We start from the raw sequence: 16,032 nt of genomic DNA, 5'->3' as shown, positions 1-16,032 counted from the left end.
TCAAGTGCTTAACCACTTGTGCCACCCAGGGACTCCCAAACCAAGATTAAGTGGGGTTTATTCCTGGAAGGTAAGGATAGTTCAGTATTAGAAAACTGATTTATGCAATTCATCATATTGATAGATTTAAGGAGAAAAGTAGTATAATCATCTCTCTAGATGCTTAAAAGACATTTGTTTTTCTCTCATAAAAATGCAATACTCATTGTTGATTTTAAAACTCAATGAAATAGTAAGAGATGGATACTTCCTTAGCACAATAAAATAATTATATCTATTTCAACTCCTGTTTAATGAGGAAATACTAAATGCATTTCCATTAAAACCAGGATCAAGATAGAGATGTACATTAATGGCATTACTATTTAACACTGTTGTGGTGGTACTAGGCAATGCATTTAGACAAGACTGAAAAAATTAGAAGTATAAACAGACAACAGAGATAGATTTTACATTATTTATAGGTGACAACCTAAGAGAATCAATTGAAAAACTACTACAGATGAGAATTCAGTAGGTAGCTGAGTAAAAAATTATAAGATAGAAAAGATTCCATTTCTATAGCACGTAAAAAGAAAAAACACCCCAGGAATAAACTTAACAAGAAATGCTCAATGTCTATATGAAGAAAACATTAAAATGCTATTGAGGGACATAAAGTTGTTGTTAGTTACTATCGAATCAATTCTGACTCATGGCAACCCTATGTATTACAGAGTAGAACTGAGCTCCCTAGTGTTTTCTTGGTTGTAATCTTAATGGAAGCAGATCGCCAACCCTGTCTTCTGCCATGGAGGAACTCTGAGGGACACAGAAACAATAAACAAATTGGAGAGCGTACCATGTTCTTGAAGACAACATAAAATACCAATTCTCCCTAACTCAGCTATACATTTAATGCACTCTCAATACAAATGCCAGTAAGAGTTTGTTTTTTTGAGACTAGACAAGGTGATTCTAAAGTTCATGTGGAAAAAATTAGAAAATACAGCTAGGACAATTTGGAAAAAGAAGAGTAAAAGGAGTTGTTACTAGTCCTAGTAGATATTAAAATATAATGCAAAAACAATTAAGACTGTGATGCTGGCAAATTGAAAAGACAGACCAATGGAAAGGAATAGGAAGTCCAGGAACAAATCCAAATTCATATGCAAATTTCACTTATGATAATGGTACTGTTTAAAATTAGTGAAGAAAAAAATCGATAAATGACTTTGAGATAACAGGATTACATTTGGAAATTGATAGGAAAGTAGGAAGAGTTATGAAAAGACAAATGAATTACAAATGACTCATGAAAATTTGCTCAACTTCACTCACAATAAGAAATGCAAATAAAAATTACACAGAGATAACATTTTTAACCTTTCAGATGGGCAAAGTTCAAAATGTTTGGTAACATACCAATTTTGGTGTTTGTGTATGGAAATGGGCACTTAAAAAAACTGCTGATATTCAATCCTATGGAAGGCAATTGGCAATATTTATCAAAACATAAAATGTCTGTACTCTTTGACCCAGCAATTTTATTTCTAGCAAATCTTTCTATAGCCCTCTATACTCCTACATGTGCAAAATGATATAAGTTATTATTGAAGAATTGTTTGTAATAAAAAAACTAGAAATGAATTAAAAATCCTCAAAAGGGATCAAGTTAAATGGTACAGCCAAATAGTAGAATACTAGGCAGATATAAAAATTAATGAGAAAGGTTTTATTTAATTTTTTTATGATAGGAAATATGGCCAAGCTGTTTCGATAAATGAAAAAGGCAAGGGGAAGAATATAGAGTATGCTACCATTTGTGGAAAAAAGGAGGAAAAGAATACATTTGTGTATATTTGCTTGAATATGTGTAAATTACCTCTAGAAAAATTTCCAAAACAGTAACATTGGTTACTTCTAGGGAGGAGACTTAGTGACTGAGAGACAGGAGTAGAAGAGAGACAGGAGTGGAAGAGACATTTCACTGTTCACTTCTGATATTTTTAAAATTTTGAACCTTGTGAATAAACTATCCCAAAAGAGGAAACTTAAGATTAAAGCTAAAAAAGAAAAAGAAAACCTGACTTACTGTCACACAAATGCCAATTTGTTATTTTCTCATAAAAAGAATCCCACAAGCAAGTATATTCTTCCTCTTTTCCTAGGTCCTATATACTCAGAAACGCTGGTGGCATAGTGGTTAATAGCTATGGCTGCCAACCAAAAGGTCAGCAGTTTGAATCTACCAGGCTTTCCTTGCAAACCTTATGGGGGCAGTTCTACTCTGTATAGGGTCACTATGAGTCAGAATCAACTTTACAGCAACAGGTTTGGTTTGTTTGGTTTTTTTTTTTTTTTTCGCATATGCAGAGGATTGGCTTTTTATCCCCATGGCTGTTGCTTCATGATGGCAAAATAGCTGCCACAGCTTATGTATCATGCCCTCACACAAGCATCCCCCAAACAAGAAAGAAAGGCAAAAACTTTCTCTTAGTGATGCTCTTTTTTTATCCTGGGAAGGAATACTTCCCTGTACATTTCACTGGCAAGAAATGGATCCCATGGCCATCCTAAATCAATTCCTGGCAATGGGGGATGGGTTTAGTGGCCCCTGGCACTGGGGTGGGGCCTTCCCTCCTGATATCATGAAATCTATTCTCTAAATGGGCTTCTGTTCCTAGGAAAGATGAGGACTTCTATCAGGTAGTCAGCAGAAAGGGTCTGTCACAGCTGTCTGTGTGAACCGTTCCAGCTTTTGAAAGAGAACATTCTTAATTACTCCAGGAATACATTTTTTACATACCCCCCCCCCACACCTCCCATTGCCACCACCGTACACCCAGTCGTGGCCATCTCTTTCCTGGACTGCGCCTTAGCCTCCTTGCTACACTCCCCACATCCATGTTGACTTTGGTTGGACTCAGTGTTGGCTTTCCCCTTCATGAGGTACAACACTGGGGTTCGCAAACATAATATGGGGACTAGCTGGATTCAGACTTAATTACCCACTATCAACTACTATTGTATCCCCTTCATCTTTTGAAGATAACAATCAGGAGGCTGTTTGAGGTCTTCATTGACTTTCTATCTTCTCATTCTAGACAAGTGCTCCCCTCAATATAGAGGGGGCTCTGTTAACAGAGCTGTATTAACTCAGCCCTTGGAAAATAAGTACAGGCAGGTATAATCTGAAATTTAAATGGTGTCCCCTAGGGCTGTGCCTTAAGCACTGTCTTTAAAATTTTTTCCTCCTTTTATTTTATTGAAAGATATGTAAAATTTGCTTTTTTATCTGAGCACATTAAGACAATTATTAAGGATTTATTTGTCAGGCTCTAGCATGCTGCAGGGCGGGGGGATTTAACTTGCCCTAGAGATACAGCTCAGCATTATTTACTCTCAAAAGGATGCTGGATGGAATACTTTCATGGTCAACCTTAAGTAACCTATCCACTCAGTTGGATCAGACAACACCCAGGGTATGTGTTTTGTAGCCACACCATCTTGATGAGCCCCAGCAGCAGAGGTCTTAAAATCAGACCCACAACAGTGGCCTTTTATGGAAGGAGCAATCAGCAGGCCACAGCTCCTCTGACAATGTGTCGAGCGAAGATCGAAGATTGTCTCTACCGGGCTGCACGATAGATCAACTCTAAGGGGCTCAAACATTTACCAATGGGAGAGCCTGGAGAGATGTAAAGTTCTTTTTGAGGAAAAAACAAAAAGAGGAAAAATCATAAGAGTGCCTCCTGAGCTGAAGGAGGCTGGCCTAGATTTTAAACTTCGCCAATACAGTATCGAACTTTGGCCTCTCCCATTTTATGTCTAAAGTGCACGTCTTCTGCATTGTGGCTGGAGGTTTAAGAACTGACTGAGACCTAAAGCCTGTGGAACACGCAAGAGATCTGACTATTAGAGAAAGCCAGCCCATTCTACCTGTTCAAAGAAATTCTGTAAGGGCATGGCATATGAAGATTTTTATCCAAGAGTCCTCTGGAATCAGATCCCAGCTTTGCCATTTGCAGCTGAGTTGGGCAAGTTACTTACCCTCCTGTGCCTCAGTTTCCTCATCTACAAAATGGGAATAACAATACCATCTACCTCATGGGGTTGTTGTGAAGATTAAATAAATTAATATTGTAATGCATTTAAAACACTGCCTGGCACATTGCCAGTTATCAACAGCCAATATTATTACCTGAAGTACATGTACCAGTCCCTCATAGAAATGCCTTTGTTGGATTATATTTTAATGTCTTGAACTTTGCCTTTCACATTGCCCCAGTAGAATAGTGTTTCTACATAAATCTCAGGAAGATAAATTATCTGGGTCACAAGCTCCTCTTTATTTGCATGTAGTTACAATTTATAAATACACTCGCCATTTCCTCCCCCTACAAAACTCTCCTGGAGTAACCCTACCCCAACCCCCCAGTTTTTTTAATGATTCCCTTTCCTCTCCTCCAGGGGGCCAGCAGTGGTGGTCCTCCATATACCCGCCCCTCCATATCAGGGGTACCTCAGTCCACGCACAGTGTGGGCCATCGCGGGGCCTCTGAAGCTTGGGGATGAGCACCACAAATCCTTTAAAGGTCCTGGTGATGTCCTTGCAAGTGACCATGCTCTGGCCTCCGTGCTTAGGGTGTAGAGTGCCATGTGGCAGCAGTTGGCACATCTGCCCTGTCAGGGCCTGAAGCTGAGCTGGTGCAGCCCAGTGGGCAGGTGGGTCTGCAGTGAGGGCTCAGGTTTGCCAGGCGGTGGTGAGAGTCCCAGCCAGTGTCTGGCACCACTCTTGAGAGTGTCTGAGGCCTGGCCCTGCAGGACTCTGCCTCTCATGGGCCCTACGCAGGTTCCCTCTGAATCCTGTGTAGGGAGGCCAGCCTCAGAGGACAAGGTGCCCTTGCCTCCTTTCTTCTTCTTTTCCCAGACACCATCAAGCATGAGTGACAATTTGGCCCCTTAACCCTGTTAGAGGGCGTGGCACCCCAGTGTCTCCGTCTCAGCCAGGTGCCAAGCTTTACCATCTTCTTGGTGGGGGGTAGAGAGGCCAGGAGGGCCAGGGGGACCCTCTTCTGGAATGGGGTATGGAGGCTCTGGGGGAGCTGGGGGGTCTCCAGGGCCCCGTGCTCCCCCAAGTACCGGCCCATTGTAGATGTAGATGTTGCCAGTGACAGTCATAGACCCGCCGGTAACATGAATACCGTTGGTACCTGTGGGAAGGGAGGCAGAGTGAGAGGGGCTGAGGGGTCGCTAAGGAAGAAGCCCTGTGTGACCCCCAACATCAGGCCCCCAGTGTCCTGCATGCCCTTATTCTTCAGCCTTCTCCCCCTCCCTCCTTGTCCTCTCTGCCATTGCTGTTGGTTTCTTTAGGTCTGTATTTTTCTGTTTCTGGGTTTTTGGGTCTCTTCCCTTCTCTCTAGCTGTGTGACACTGGCTGGCGGTCAGGGTCTCTGTCTTGCCTGTTTTAGTCTTTTCCTTTCTGTCTGCCCCATACTCTCTCTCCCTGCCACCCATCCCTCCCTCCCCATCCTTCCGCACACCCCCTTCCCATTGCCAGCCTGCCCCAGGCTCACCGTGGGCCACCGGGCCCTGATCCCCGAGCTCAGCCTCGAGCTCCCTGGCCTGACCCGGAGGACTCCGCTGTTGTAGCACCTCCTCCTCCAACCCTGGGGTTGTTGGGTGCCCAGCGGAGGCTGGGGGCAAGTCTCCAGAGTTGGACAGAAGTGGCTCTACCAAGTCAGGGAAATGTGGGTTGGTTCTCTGAGGCTCCCAGCTTGCATCAGCACTGGGTTCCGCTCCCTGCAGGAGAGAGGCAGAGAACCAACCACTGACATGGGCCCCAGGTGCCATCTTTCTTTAATTCCCACACCCTACCCTATGCTTAGGTAGCTCATTGCCCTCCTCTGCCCCTCACTGTGCTCTCTGCCCCAGGGCCTTTGCACTTTACCCCCAGATATCCTCATGGCTGGCTCCCTCACTTCTTCAGGTCTCCGCTCAAATATCAGCTTATCAGAGAGGCCTTCCCTGTCCACTCTAAAATAACATATCCTATCGTCTGCCACTGTCACTCCCCATTTCCTACCTTGCTTTATTTAGCAATTATCACCACTATATGTGTATATATGTATATACATACACATATATATGTATTTGTTTAACTTTATTCTTGTTTCACTGGAATGTAAACTACAGGAAGGCAAGTAGTTTGTTTTGCTCCCTGCTGTATCCCCAGTGCCTAGAACAGTGCCTGGCACATGGTATGCTCAATAAATTATTAGTTGAATGAATGAATGTTGAACAGATGAAGTCTGCATTCTCCCTGCCTTCCTCTGCCTTCTTCCACCTTGCTCCCCCTGTCACCCTTTGCCCCTCCTTGCTGCCTTCTCAGCTGCCCCCATTACCTCTGGATGCCTCTTGAGCAGGGATCCTGCAATGGAAAATGAAATGAGTGTAGCACTTCCGGCAAGCCTTGGATCCCAGCCTTTCACTCTCCACACTCCACCCCTACCCTGGGGTCCCAGAAGGTCCCAGAATGAGGGGCTGGATGAAGATGATGATAATGTCTGTGTTGGGGGCAGGAACAGGGAGTCTTGAGGGTGTGGGAGGGGCAGAAGAGTTGGCACCAGGGAAGTTGACTATTCCCTCCTTCCTCCCAGGCCATCCATATGGGGACAGGGCCCAGCCTGCCCCTGCCTGCAACTGGCTACTTCCTACCCAGCTTTCTGCAGAGAGAGGGGTGGCTCTTCCAGGTGCAGGCGAGGATGGTGGTGAGGAGCAGGAGGGAGACGAGTGGCAGCAGGACGGCCAGCACCAACATAGTTCCTGCCGGGATGCAGACACAAGAGGGGATGATAACACCGAGAAAGGCAGGGGAGGAGTTAAGGAAGAGTTTTCCAGTTCTCTGGACAACCCAGACAGAGAAAGGGGGAGCAGTTTTTTTTTCTTCTAGCCCCACTGCAGTTCCTAGAGGCAGAATTAGAGAAACTTCCCTTAAATTATAGAGAAGGTGAACTAATCAGACTTGTGGAGACCATCTGACAGCCAGAAGAGACTCCATCCTGGAGATGTTGGGGGTGGCGCAGGCGCCCTCCTGCCTAGGGACCAGGGGCTGGGGCAGTCTTGTGGGTGAGGGACAGGAGCTTGTGCAGCTGGTTTTGAAGGCCTGGAAGTGGGGGCGGGAGACAGTACAGGAAGGGTGGAGCTCGGGGTTGTAAACAGACTCAGGCCACAGAGTAGAGCAACATGTCTATGGACTTGATATCTTCCAGAGGGGCCTCTGTGGAAGGATTTGGGGTTGTCCTTCTTTATTCGTGCGAGTGTTTCCAGGGGTGGGAACCTTGTTCCTGAACTCTGCCCATGGCTGCTGGGGAGAGTTGGGGTTGCAAGAGTTTTATCCCCTTGCTCAGGGCAGGCTCTAGGAGGACCCGAGATGGGGAGGCTGGGAGTTCAATTTCTCAGGCCCTGATTGTAGCAGTGGATAATTTCTGTCCTTCTGTGGGCGTCAGCACTGCCACCTATAGCATGGAGTCAATAATTCCCACCAACCACCCTGGAGAAAATTAGGAGGACTTGGACATTGGCATATTAGGAGTTTTACCCTTTCTGGTCCACCTAAATCCGTGGCCCAAAGGGGAACAAAATGGGAGGCACGGGAGGAAATTGGACTAGGAATCAGGACTCCTGGGTTCCTGCCCAGCTGTGTAACTTTTTAAGTCACTTTGCATCCCTAGGCATCAGGTTTTTCATATACAAAATGAGGGATTAGCTTACATATTCTCTAGAATTCCAGCTCTAAAATGTTAGTAGTTTTTGATGGGTAGTGAAAAACTATAAGAGGACACGAAAAATATTTATGATACACTGCTGAATGAAAAATCTGTTTATACAAAGCACTAAAATGATCCCACTTAAAAATGTGTTGACATGCATAGAATAATGTCTGGGAGGATATAGTACAGCAAAATTTTAAGAGTACATGTGCTAGGTGGTGGTACTGTGGTGATTTTTAATTTTGCTTATCTGAATTTTCTATAGTGAGCAAGCACTACAGTTTGGGCTTGGAGTAAGAAAGACCTGAGTACCGTCTTAGTAACACCAGTTACCACCTGGGTGATCCTGGACAAGTCACTTAACCTCTGAGTCTCAGTTTGCTCATCTGGTCAATGAGGATAATAATAGGTCCCACTTAAAAGGATTAGTAAGAGGAGTAACAGCGAATGTAAAGTATTTCACAGAGTACCTGACACAACAGTTCTCCATAAATGGAAGCTGCGATTATGAATATTTGGCAATTTAAAAAAGTTAATAAAGTAAACTCTGCCCAATTAATAATGATTACAGTCATTAGATTAGAAACATCCTGAAATCATCTACTTGGCTAGGAAACCAGTCAGTTTACAGAAATAACCAACACAGAGTCAAAGGTGAGATCTCTATAACAATGAAAGTACGCAGTTTAATAAAGAGGTATTGAATCCAGTGAATGGGTTATATATGATAGTGTGTCCCAAAATGATAATAATCAGTTATAATTACATCTCAGTGTGGGAGTGTCTTTTGGCATGATATTATATGTAGTTTATAAGTGATATATATGGAAACCCTGGTGGCATAGTGGTTAACGGCTACAGCTGCTAACCATAAGGTCGGCAGTTCGAACCCACCAGGCGCTCCTTGGAAACCATATGGGGCAGTTCTATAGGCAGTCCTATAGGGTTGCTATGAGTCAGAATTGACTTGACAGCAACGGGTTTATGTATTATACATAACTTTAGAAGTGTGTGTATGTGTGTACGTGTGTGCATGTGTGTGTGTTTATTTAAACTATCCTAGATATTCTCAACGATTTCTCTTTAAGGAACTTTTCTTCTTGCCCTCAATCTTGGGAAGGAAGGATTCATCTTTTCCTCATTTTTTTTTTAAATGAGGAGAGTTAAAGACTGAAAGAAGTAAAAGTATTTTTCCAAACTGGACTGCCCTTGTGCCCCTTAGCCCTGGCCCCTCACCTGGCCGTGGCTTTGATGGATTCCTGCAGCTAGTGTCATTCTCAGCAGTGCCTGGAGCTGCCTCCACCAGCCCCTGCTCCTCACACCTATGGAGGGAAAAGAAGCCCATGACCTCTTTATGCTCCTGTTTACCAGTGCCTCAACTCAAGTGGGCATAGGGGACTGGAAGTGACAAGGTAAGCCGAGGGGTCAAGTGTTGGGGGCAGGGGTGGGGAGAAGGTAAACAGGTGGGGCTTCTTGGGGGTCGGAGGAGGTAAGGGAGAAGGGGCAGGGGCATACTCAACCTCGTGTGGGGCTGGCAGCGGGCAATGGGGGAGGAGGTGTTCTGGAAGTGCCCCGCCTTGCAGGGAACACAGTTGTTATCAGTCTCCCTGTCTTCACCTGGCAAGAGAAAGGCAGGGCTGGCCAGGGTGAGTGGGCAGAAGGGAATCTCCCTTTATGCCCACTGGATGGGTTCCTCCTTACCCGTCCACCCTCTTCTGTAGCTCTCACCCACCCCGATCTTTGACCCATCCCCAAATGCCTACCATTTGCCCAAGCTTCCCCAGGGCTGACAGGAGCCCCTCCTGAGCACCTGCACCTATCCCAGTTCCATTTCTCTGCAAACTCTTCTGTGACCTTCTCCCATGAAGTGAGAAGAAGCATTTTATGCCAAAGAGAACTACCTGGGGCATCACCATGGGCACAGTACCATGCTCCCTGCTCCCACTCAAGATAGCTTCCTTCTTGCCCTCTGCCCTCAGTGACCTTCTGACCTTTAAGCTCAGCTTCAGTGCCAGGCGGGCAGTTAGAGAGTGGCTCACAGTGTGTACACTCGGAATCCCACTGGGCGCAGAACATTCCTGACTGACAGCGGCACTGGGTCTCCTGTATCCTAGTGCAAGGCTTGATCTCCTCGAAGCCCATCACTGGTGGGGAGACAAGAAAGCTCAGCAGAGGGCCTGTGCTCCCGGAGATCCCAGCCCTCCCCAGGCACCTCCTACTTACCCGGGTCACAGGGGCGGCACAGCTGGCATTTGATGAGGTAGTTCCAGTGCTCATTGTAGGTATTTTTGGCGCACGGGGAGCAAGCTGTGTCCTGGCTACGGCTACACTGAACTGTGACGTAAGTGCCTAGGGTGCAAGTGGGGCAGGAGTGTCAGGAGACCAGGATTCCACTCTCACCTCTACCACTTGCTGTGTGACCTCAGGGTTGTCCCTCAGCCTCTCTGGGCCTCCTCCTGGATAGTTTTCCAGCTACACTCAGTGAGATAAACACTTAGCGAGGGGCCGGGTGTAGATGGCAAATCTTGTTGCCTACCTATGAAGGATGGCCAGTGATTCTCACTGTCTCTGCCAGCTGATGTTCCTGGGAGACCAGCAGTGAGGGGGTTGGAGCCCCCTGTAACCCATCTCCCTGTTCCAGGCTTCCCCCAGCCATTGCATCTCACCTGGGGGACACCTGGAGCAGCAGACCTGATGACTGGGCTGGTAGAACTCCTTTTCCTGGTCCTGGCAGGTCTGGTTCTCCCAGTGGTATGGGGGCACCTTCACGAGGGGCAGTGGAGGTAGGGGGAGAAGAATTTAGAGGCCAGTTTGGGAGGACAGAGGAATTACAGAAAGGCTAGCGTAGCCCCCTATTCCCTACCCTCACCCACCCTGGCCCCATCCGAACGCCCCCTCACCAGTTGGGGCTGGGATGCTGCCAGGATCCCGCAGAGTCCCAGCACGAGTGGCCCCCAGGCCAGGCCGCGGGGGGAGGCGGCCCAAGGCAGGCGCATGGCGGCCAGTTGGCCGATCAGCCAGACGCGGAGGCCTGGGAGGAAGGTGAGGGGCCGGGAAGTCCTAGGCAGTGGTGGCGGCAGCTTCCCAAGCCCTGGGGCTGGGACGGGACTCAGGACTCTGGGGCCGACGTGCCCCCGGGGGCCGGGAGCGGCCGGGCCTGGGCTCCAGGGCTCCGCCGCTGGGCTCAGGAAGTGGGAGTGGAGTGAGCCGGCCGCGGGGCGGGGACAGGGAGCGCTGGGAGCTGAGTCCGGCCTGTCGCAATCGGGAAGAGGAACAGGCTTGGCTGCTCGACGCAGCCGGGAGGGGAGGCGGCCGGGAAAGCATGTGAGGGCAGCGTCGCCGGAACCGGGGCCGCCTCCCTTCTTCGGAAGCCTGACCCGAAGAGGAGGCTGCGGAGACAGGCCAGGTGCAGCTGGTGGGAAGGGGGCAGCAGAGCCAGGGGACAGCCCTTAGACAGGCCTCAGAGGGGGCCCCTGGGGCAGAGCTGACCAGGGAACAGATGGAGTTGGAAACAGAGCAGTGGACACCTGGGCGCAAAGGGCCAGATCTGACAAAGATGGGCCTGGGACTGAGAAACATGGAGAGTGCACCAAACGGACACCCACAGACCGACGTTCAGACACTGCATTTGGGAACAAGAAGTCCCAGTTGGCAGCCTGGGAGGCTGTCTTCCTCCCTTGAAGACAAGCACAGAGGGATAATAAGCCAGTCGGGCCAGACCTGTTTCCCAGCCCTCCCCCCTGCCTGAAACCAACTCAATCCACACATTAGTGGGCACTGGTCACTGTTCCCCTGCCCACAGGGGCCCTCCCTTCCAGTGAGAGAATGGGGAGGATGTGTAGACCCAGTTCCCCATGAGTAGGGGAGGTAGGTAGGCAGCTGAAATCCTCAGTCCCAGCTTCCTCACCAATGAGCCTTTGAATCCCTTTGAATTGGCAGGGACCTGAGACCCTACACAGTCTAGCCCCTCACCTTAAGAATGAAGACTGAGGCCCAGGGTGCCATGTAGAGGAGACCAGGATTCCAGAGTGGCTTAGTCAGGTGCCTGCCCTCTTTCTTCCTACCATTTTCCTTCAACCTGTTAACAGCCCTATGGAGCTCTTTGCAGTTGTTCTCCTTCTGCCTGTTTACCTGGCCTCTGAGGTTCTGCACTCCTGGGTCACTCCCACCTTTCCTGAGGATTCACTCATGCTCTGGGAAACATCCTCTCTCCTAGCCAGCACAGCCTTCAGGCAGACTGTTCTCTGTAACCTGCCGCTTACTGTCCACATCCCCACCAGGCTGGGAGCTCTGCAAAGCCTGGACTGAATCTTTACACCTGGGTTCCCAGTGCTTAGCGCAGAGGATGGTACATACCAGGCACTCAATACATATTTATGAAATAAATGGATAAATGAATGACATTTTGCCAGGTCTCATAGACATGGCAGAGCCAGCCTAGAGGCCAAGTCTCCTGATTTCTGGTTCCCAACTCATTCTAGCTGCCTCTCTATGACTCATGTGTCTCCCTTGGGATAAGGGGAAACATACCCTCAAGATAGGTCACCTGGGCACAAAATGCCCTCCTTGTAGGACTTTGTTCAGCATTCATCCTTATTTCCTGCATATCTCTTTTGCTTCCCTTAACCCCCCCTTCATTATTTTGAAGCATATTGCAGAAACGATATCATTTCGTTTGAAAATATTTCAGGATTTTTCTTTAAAAGACAGGGATTTTTTTTCCCTTAAACCTTGAATGATCAAAGTATAACATATATACAGTGAAACGCATAAGCACATTAATTTTATATGCACAGATCAATACATTTTCACTTTTGTGTATTTCCATGTGTCTTAGTTTCCGAGTGCTACTGTTACAGAAATACTACAAGTGGAAGGCTTTAATGGACAGAAATATTTTCTCACAGTTTAGGAGGCCAGAAGTCCAAATTCAGGGCACTGGCTCTAGTGGAAGTTTCGCTCTCTGTTCATTCTGGGGCAAAATCCTTCTCTCAGCTTCTCTAGCCCCAGCATTCCTTGGTTCCTTGGTGATCTCCACACTGCAGGTATCTTTCCCCCATTTGTGCTTGCTTCTCTTTGTGCCTAATCTACTCTTTCAATAGTTCAAAAGTGATTGGGTTTAAGACACACCCTACACTGATATGGCTTTGTTAACATAACAAAGAAAACCTTATTTCCAAATGGGATTACATCCATAGGTATAAAAACCCAAAACCAAACCCACTACTGTCAATTCTGACTCATAGGGACCATATAGGACAGGGTAGAAATGCCCCATAGGGTTTCCAAGTCTGTGGGTTTAATCTTTATGGAAGCAGACTGCCACATCTTTCTCCTGCAGAGCAGCTGGTGAGTTGTAACTGCTGATCTTTTGCTTAGCAGCCAATCGCTTAACCACTGTACCACCAGGGCTCCTTATCCATAGGTATTGTTGTTGGGCACTGTCAAGTCAGTTCCAACTCTTTGCAACCCTTTGTAGAACAGAAGGAAACACTGCCTGGTGCTGTTCTATCCTCACAGTTGTTGCTATGTTTGAGCCCATTGTTGCAGCCACTGTGTCAATCCATCTCGTTGAGGGTCTTCATCTTTTTTGCTGATCCTTTACGTTACCAAGCTGATGTCCTTCTCCAGGGGCTGGTCCCTTCTGATAACATGTCCAAAGTATCCTCACTTCTACAGAGAATTCTGACTATACTTCTTCCAAGACAGATTTGTTTGTTCTTCTGGCAGTGCATGGTATATTCAATATTCTTCACCAACACCATAATTCAAAGGCATTAATTCTTCTTTGGTCTTCCTTATTCATTGTCCAGCTTTTGAATGCATGTGAGGGGACTGAAAATATCATGGCTTAGGTCCTGCACACCTTAGTTCTCAAAATGACATCTTTGCTTTTGAATACTTTAAAGAGGTCTTTTGCAGCAGATTCGCCCAATTCAATACATTGTTTGATTTCTTGACTGCTGCTTCCATGGGTGTTGGTTGTGGATCCAAGTAAAATGAAATCCTTGACAACTTCAATCTTTTCTCCATTTACCATGATGTTGCTTATTGGTCCAGTTGTGAGGATTTTTATTTCCTTTATGTTGAGGTGTAATCCATACTGAAGGCTGTAGTCTTTGATCTTCATCAGTAAGTCCTCTTTGCTTTCAGGTTGTGTCATCTGCATATCACAGATTGTTAATGAATCTTCCTCCAGGCCTGATGCCCTGTTCTTCCTATAGTCTGGCCTCTAGGATTATTTGCTCAGCATACAAATTGAAGAAGTATGGTGAAAGGATACAATCCTGATACATACCTTTTCTGATTTTAAACCATACAGTATCGACTTGTTCTGTTCAAACAACTGCCTCTTGGTCTATGTACAGGTTCTTCATGAGCACAATTAAGTGTTCTGGAATTCTTTGCAATTTTAGCCATAATTTGTTATGATCCACACAATCAAATGCCTTTGCATAGTCAATAAAACGCAGGTAAATATCTTTCGGGTATTCTCTGCTTTCACCCAAGTTCCATCTGACATCAGCAATGATACCCCTCGTTCCATTTCCTCTTCTGAATCCAGCTTGAATAGGGTTAGGTTTTCAATACATATTTTTTGGTGACATGATTCAGTCCATAATACCATGTATCCCACTCAGAACATTTCCTGCACCCCCAAAAGTTCCCTTTATGCTCTTCCTAGTTACCTACTTCACAGGTAACAACCGCCTCAGATCCTTTTTAACCCCAGCTAGCTGAACTGTATTCTTCTTTCTGCTGCCAGTCCCATGCTGTTTCTTTAGCCCTCAGGGGCTCTCTAGGTCCTAAGGAAAGAAACCTAATATTTGGGTTTTAATCCTGGCCCCTTCACTCTTTTGTGCGGTCGACTGCTGGTTTGCTAGGAGATCTATTCTCTGCCCTTCCCCTGCTCTGCCCTGTATCACTGGAAACTACATTTCCCAGACTCCTTTTCCCTCTGGCTTCTGGGTAGTTTCAACTAATAGGAGGCACTGGTAGAAGATAGGCAGGTGAGAAGAGGAAGAGACCAGGCTATTTCTCCCCATCTCTATTTGCTACGGAGTCTCTGGGTCATGCAAATGTTAAGCTCTTAACTACTAGTCGAAGTGTTGGCAGTTCGAACCCATCCTGAGAAGATAGGCCTACTGAGCTGCTTCTGAAAGGTCACAGCTTTGAAAACACTATGGAGCAGTTCACATGGGGTCACTACGAGACTTGATGGCAGCTAACAGTAATAACTGTGCTTTCTCGTATCTCTTGCTGAGATTGTGTTTCCTCCTTTCGCCATAATTCTTCTATCAAGCAGTCCCCACGATTTAGTTAGTTTCTGTCAAATAGTCCTGGAGCCTTGTCTCTCCAGCCTTAGAGATGGTAACCTCACCCCCCCCCACCGCCCCGTTGGCCTCTCACCTCTTCCATCACTTATGTACCAGTTCCCTGTGTTAAATTTCTTTTGTTTGAATGACTTAGAGTGTTTCCTATTTCCTGGCTGGACCATGATTGATAAGTACTATCAGTAAATGATTGTTATAATGCCTACCCAATTTTCTCCAGGATGATGAAGGGAGGCTCACATGGATAAGATTCTTTGTGGGCAGGGCGTTGTCTTTGCTTCTTTCCTTCCATGTCCTTAAGTTTTATTGAGTTCCACTGGGCAACACCAGACCCAGACTGCTGCAGAGAATCCTAGAATGTGGGAGGGGGCTTCTCTCCCAGGTCTTCTTCATCAGAGGGGATTGCTGACAGATGCTTCTTCCCACAGGTGCATGAATAAGGGAGTGGTCAGCAGGAATGGATTCTTCTAAATACTCTTTCATTCTCTCCTCCAAACTGCTCTCAGCCAATTTGTACCCTTGGGAAGGGTCTGGTAAACACGAAGAAGTACGTGACTGATGAGGGTTGCCCTTTTTATGGGTGTTTGCATTTTCACTGGGGACAATGTCTCAACCCATTTGTTCTTAACTAGGGGTGATTTTGACCCCCAAATGACATTTGGCAGTGTCTGGAGACATTTTTCATTGACATGACCGGACAACTGACGGAGGAATGGTGCTAATGGCATCTAGTAGTTAGGGGCTAGGGATGCTGCTAAACATTCTACAATGCACAGGACGGTCTCCAACAACAAAAAATTATCTGGCCCAAAATGTTAATAGTGCCAAAGTTAAAAACCCTGTTTTAACCCAAAGGAGTAAGCTTTTAATAGTGAGCTTCTGAACATGCTGCCAGGTGACTGGACTAAGAGTGTCAGGGAAAGATTTTCTGGTATATCATATCA

General features: G+C 46.6%; 1 protein-coding gene across 1 annotated transcript; it reads right to left on the bottom strand.

The window, feature by feature from the left end:
* Window positions 1–4,307: 4,307 nt before the first annotated feature.
* On the bottom strand, window positions 4,308–11,013 carry LTBR (lymphotoxin beta receptor). Its single transcript, XM_049882263.1, is given in 11 exon segments — window positions 4,308–4,976; window positions 4,978–5,195; window positions 5,559–5,784; window positions 6,387–6,412; window positions 6,700–6,807; window positions 8,991–9,076; window positions 9,275–9,371; window positions 9,746–9,898; window positions 9,978–10,103; window positions 10,421–10,517; window positions 10,655–11,013. Coding segments are annotated over 11 exon segments (1,383 nt in total). The 5' UTR covers window positions 10,751–11,013; the 3' UTR covers window positions 4,308–4,826.
* Window positions 11,014–16,032: the final 5,019 nt, after the last annotated feature.

This window comes from Elephas maximus, chromosome 4, assembly GCF_024166365.1.
Source record: "Elephas maximus indicus isolate mEleMax1 chromosome 4, mEleMax1 primary haplotype, whole genome shotgun sequence".
Classification (NCBI taxonomy): Eukaryota; Metazoa; Chordata; class Mammalia; order Proboscidea; family Elephantidae; genus Elephas; species Elephas maximus.
This window is presented reverse-complemented; position numbering and strand designations above follow the sequence as displayed.